At 37.2% G+C, this 5,571-nt stretch overlaps 1 protein-coding gene across 1 annotated transcript; it reads right to left on the bottom strand.

Moving 5' to 3' along the window:
* Positions 1–459: 459 nt before the first annotated feature.
* On the bottom strand, positions 460–3,881 carry LOC113300267. Its single transcript, XM_026549483.1, has 3 exons — positions 3,419–3,881; positions 1,319–1,367; positions 460–1,235 (listed from the first exon to the last, which is right to left on the bottom strand). The coding sequence occupies exons 1-3, from the start codon at positions 3,684–3,686 to the stop codon at positions 875–877; spliced, it is 678 nt and encodes a 225-aa protein (XP_026405268.1). The 5' UTR covers positions 3,687–3,881; the 3' UTR covers positions 460–874.
* Positions 3,882–5,571: the final 1,690 nt, after the last annotated feature.

Here is a 5,571-nt window from a genome sequence, read left to right as displayed (position 1 = left end):
AACTCTTGTTTGAATCACTCGCTTTGAGAAAAAATGGAAAATTTTCTAATTCTACTCCCTCTAAAATCAATTTATTTTATTTTAATTTTCATATACCATTCTTTTGTAATTATTCGAGGCTTTTAATGAATTTTTTGACCTAGCTAAAAAAAAGCAGGTGCTGTATGAACTGCGGAGACTTCGATGCTGGTGTTAAGGCATCTGAGGACCCTATAGAACTCTATCTGGTTAGTTATTACTTCTGGTTAGTTGAGGCTCGGCACGAACATAATTAGACCAATTGAATCGCTAATCTTAATTAGTGATGTTTGATTTAGTCAGGGCATATTTGTCATTAAAAAAGGGGTTTACTACTACACAACCCCTTTTTTTTTTCTGTAGTCAGCCACAAAACCAATGCAATATGCACGGTGAAACTCCAGGGATCAAATTCCCAAGTTAAAAAATACAAATTATGTAAGAATGAAGTAAAATGAAAAATCGATGAATACGATTAAATTTCCCAGTCCAACAAACAAACAATTCTGTCCGCGTCTCTCTTTTTGTCCGTCAGTCAACGTACTGCTCAACAAGTACTGTACCTCTTCTCAGATAACCCCTAATGTATGAATTTCGCTATAGTAAATAGTAATAGCAACGTCCAAAAGAAAAGAAAAAAGGAAATAGAAGAACCCCAGGAAATACTGACAATGTGGTAGATGATCAAATCCAACCTATGGTGATTCCCCTGATTCCCACATATAGGTAGCTAAGCTCGTAACGAAATATAATCCCTCTATCTTTTGTACCTTTTCAAACCACTATCTTATAAACAATGACTTTGTCTCACCTTTGCTTCTATTTTTGTTTTGCTGTCTTAATTTGTTGGCTCGAGTTATCGCCGGGAAGGGGGTACATATACACCTTGTGGACGTCTCTTTCTCTCAGGCTTTTTAGAATCTCCTTGGTCTGCTTTCTTCACTTCCTCCTCCTCCCTTACTGGCTGGGCATGATGAACTCTTGTCTCAGGCTTTTTAGAATCTCCTGGCTGGGCATGATGAACTCTTGTCTTCTTAAGCTCACGTTCCTCTACACGCTTCTCCTCCCTCATCGCCTCATCACCTCTCTTTCTTTTGGGCTTTGAATCCTCTGCATGCTCGTTCTCCCTTACAGGCAGATCAACTACTCTCTTTAGCGTAGGCTCTGGTACCTGTTTCTCCTGCCTTACCTGCTGAACCCTTGCACCCTGAGGTTTTCTGTGGTAAAAATAAATTCAAAAATTAATCACACAATGATATATAAAAGTTGCAAAACAAAGTGATAACGTAACTTTTCTTACATATAACGTTTCTGGGGATCATATTTATAAAAGGAGGCATCAAACTTCCCTACAAAAACAGAGTAAATGTGTTAAATTTCTTGGAAATAGAGCAGCAAGTAATAATGGCACTAGACAAGTGTTGGTCTAAAACACTGAATTTTTGTTATCAGTCCAGAATACAAAATTGAAATCTATATTCCATATTGAGCAGATATCAGCTGTAATGAAATCAAATATGCACAATCCACATGCTTTGTGGTAGTTCAAGAGGTTATAGATCATTCCATCTAGGTATATTATACTGCTTAGGAATCCTCATTTATATGTTTGTTAGATGACAGATGAAAAGGATTCGACATAATAGAATGAGCACCACAAAAGACAACCCCTTTTTACTAACACATAATAGAATGAGCACCACAAAAGACAACCTGTTTTTACTAACACATAACAGAATGAGCACCACAAAAGACAACCCGTTGTTACTAACATACATAACAGAATGAGCACCACAAAAGACAACCCGTTGTTACTAACATAATCCTTAGCAAGAAGGGATCCCGAAATTTGAACCCCAATCTGCATGTTATTTCTCCAGAACACCATCTCTGGCACATCATGTATCCATTTCCCCTAAACTTATTCTGTATCACCTGGTAGTCAGTCTCCCATTCATTAGCAGCTGAATCCAACTCGACTAGTTGAACTCCATATCGCCAAAAACATAAAGCTGCTTTATCATCTGATCTTCCCTCAATTTCCCTTCCACTGCAGCTTTCAGTATTAAGTCGAACACCTTCTGGAAGTCAGTTGATTCTCCCCAGGCCATCCATTTAATGGATGTAGTCTTTTGATCTCACATCATCATTTTCAATCTTGTGCAGTCGAGGGTTTTCACTGAAAGTGCTAACACTTCCTTTCCATGGTTCTTGGGTTATTTCTGATACTAACAAACCAAGAGCAACAGAGACACCCATTGGCGTTCCGTTCATACTACCAGATACATCACAGATTGCAAGACAGTCATTTAACTTTCCAATTTTTGACATATCATCCACCATTCTACGCCACTGCAGCTCTGCAACCTTTCAATCCTCAGCATCTTTACGCTTAAGATACTCGTCATCCAACAAAAATTCTTCGTCAACCAAAGAACCTATGATCTCATGAGGTAACAATGCACCAGCAGCAATAAATCTCTTAACACTCTCTAAATACTCATTAAACCTTTCTTGATCGTGTTTCTTCGAAGATTCTCTTGTAATTTTTCATAGCAACAGAAGAAACACGATTATAAGGCAAAGATTCCCACATCTGAGAGCTCATGTAAACTTTAGAAATTTCCAAGACTTTATGTAGAGGAACCAAGTATTCTTTCCTCAACCGATCACGAACTTGATAAGCATAACGAGCCTCTACAATATTTTCATAGTCAGGATTCGAGTTACACGGAAAAATTCTTCTAGCAATACTTTCACATAGAAGAGTAGCCTTATCGAAGCAAGAATCTAACGAAGGACACTATTTCGGAGCTAAACTAATCTTCCAGGTCTCACCAGAATTCAAATACTTCAAATTGGAGATTAAAAAGTCGGCAAAAAGATCAGATACTTTATCATGTAAATTCTGGTACTCTCAAGTGCTCTTTTCGATAACCCATTCACCCTATTTTTCCTACTCTTCTTCTTCTTGGCTTTTCCTCCTCCTAACCGGAATCCAGTCCCACTTTCACTTTCTTCTGAATTGGATTCCTCCTAAGTACCTTTCCGATCTCAATCCCTTGATGCAATCTAACTAGAAGCTCTGGTAAATCTTTGAAATACCCAAAATCGGCCATAGCTTTGAGATTAATAGCTAGGGTTTTAAGATGATTCTCTAAATTCTCTAACCGAGTAGTTTTAGGTCTCTAATCAGTTAGGCAAAAAATATACCATAAGTAATTAAGACACAAAGATTTCCTAAGAGGTATCCATTACCCAATCATCATAATAAGGACAGTAAATCCATTTCGGATTAAACAAAATCACACAGAAGAATCAATTATTTGAGATGCATAAACAAACAAGAATATGATCAATGGACAAATCATGGAACAAAATCATTAAGGATGAGAATTACCACGGCAGAAATTAAGAGCTGCGTCAGCATCTGCTCTCGTCAGAAATCGAACAAACGCGAAAGGTATGTTAGTTGGTGGCATGTAAACCTGCTGAACCTTGAATCGCACAAATTGCTGAAACATATGTTTTGGACCTTTGTCTTCGAAATCTTTGATTTGGATGGCATAAGTTCCTCTATAACTGCGAAGATCACATGGATGATGATATAGATCAGGGGGCCAATAACGAGACCTAGTGTGGCGGCGACGGGGAGGAGAAGAAGACATGGTGAAGAGGGAAGAAGAAGAAGGAAAGTTTTTGCGTGTCTTTCTAGGGTTTAACGAAGAGTTTGTTGGAGAATTAGGTTTTGTGAAGAAGATGAGAAAATGGAGAAAGGGGTTTGAGTTTGGGTTTATAGTGTTTCTAAAATTTTCAGAAGATGGACAAGAGAGAGATTAGGTTTTTGGAACGAAAAAAGACGGTCTAAAAACCGGGATATAGAAACTGCACCCGCAATCTTTGGAGCCTCCAGTCCTAAATGCATCGGAATAGATACAACAACGTACGGTTGGCTCTGCAAATCGGGCGAATATTGAGTTAACCCAGTATCTAAAATCGGTCCTCAAACTTCAAATGAATCTCTAAATCTCTCTTGGATCCGTGTTTAAATTTATCTTTCGGTTCTCTTAACTTAATGTTTTTGTGTGTGATTGATCCGGTTTTTACAAATGATTATTTAAGATTTATTTTTTATTTATTTTTGGAATTTTTCTAAGTTTTTCCTTTCGAAAAACAACTTTACTGTGTTTTCATGAGGAACTAATCTACTCTTCCTGATTTTGCAGCACTCTAGTAGTGTAACAGTGGTGATCCAGTGGTGGTTATTCGTAACAGTGGTGTAGGAGATTTTCAATCTCCCCTCGACTCAGTGGTTTATCCTTCATCTGTCATGGATATGTTCAAATTGTTGAAAAAAGTTGGTGCTCAAAAAACAGTAGTGTTTCTTGCGTGGTGTGTGATTTATCTGTCCGTTTATATGATACACAAGTCAGTAGAATTTTCTATCAGTTATCAATTAGTTCCTTCTATCGAATTAGAGAAGTTCATCCCTGCATATCCCCCAAGTTGCAACATCAAATATGAGGAGGGTAAAAATGGTAATGCACCAAAGAAGAAAGCGCAATTACTGGATTTTGAAAATTTGAAAAAAAAATCCAAGTCAGAGCATATATTCTCTCCGCAAAATCTCTCTGCGTTAACTGTATATGAGCTGGGTCATCAGGTTAATTTTGGAAACTCAGGAGGAAGGGAAATAAACCCTAACCCTAAAATTATAGCTATAAATTTGTTCAAGGTTGAGTTTCTTCTACACAAACCAAAGGAGTTTAACAATATCCTAAGCCGAAAAAAGATGTCGCAGCCAAATAACTTGCAGCTTGCAGCTTTAACAAGAAGAATGCAGAATACAAGGATCAACCTTGGTCAAGCTAGAGATGTGAAAGCAAGTTTGATCTCAGCCTCAGAGATTGGAGAAGCCGCAATAAAATGGAAGAAATGTCTTATTGGCAAGGTCATCCATAAAGGTGACATTGATCTTGATATTGTGAAGAAGGAGGTCAAGATTATCTGGAGAAACTACAAGCGTGTGGAAGTGAATACTATGGGTCGAAATCTTTTCGTTTTCAAATTCAAAAATGAGAACGATAAGATGGAGGTGATTAAGAGAATTCCATGGGTGATAAACTTCATGTTGATTGTCCTCCAGGAATATGACAACTCAGTGCCATTGGAGACCTATTGTTTTATTGATATATGTGTATCTTCCTCTCTCCGGGAACTAGTGATCCTCAAGACGGATTGAGGATAGATTTCTACTTTGGTAAGGAATACTGATTTTTAGGAAGTATTCTTAGATAAGGAAATATTCTTAGACAAGGTAATATTCCTAGATAAGGAAATATACCTAGAAAAGGAATATTTCCTAGACAGGGTAATATTTCTAGATATGGAAATATATACCTAGATAAGGTAATATTCCTAGATAAGGAATTCTTTCCTAGATAAAGAAATATACCTAGAAAAGGAATTATTCCTAGATAAGGAAATAGATTCCTAGAAAGGTTTGGGAAACCATTAAAGCTATAAATAGAGATGTTTAGCTTATAGCTAAGA

The sequence above is a fragment of the Papaver somniferum genome, chromosome 7 (genome assembly GCF_003573695.1).
Source record: "Papaver somniferum cultivar HN1 chromosome 7, ASM357369v1, whole genome shotgun sequence".
Classification (NCBI taxonomy): Eukaryota; Viridiplantae; Streptophyta; class Magnoliopsida; order Ranunculales; family Papaveraceae; genus Papaver; species Papaver somniferum.
This window is presented reverse-complemented; position numbering and strand designations above follow the sequence as displayed.

Coding starts and splice junctions, on each gene's coding strand:
- LOC113300267 (XM_026549483.1), bottom strand. CDS start 3,686: ATGTCTTCTTCTCCTCCCCGTCGCCGCCACACTAGGTCTCGTTATTGG. Junction 1,368..3,418: donor AGCTCTTAATTTCTGCCGTG/GTAATTCTCATC, acceptor CTGTTTTTGTAG/GGAAGTTTGATGCCTCCTTT. Junction 1,236..1,318: donor GATCCCCAGAAACGTTATAT/GTAAGAAAAGTT, acceptor TTTTTACCACAG/AAAACCTCAGGGTGCAAGGG.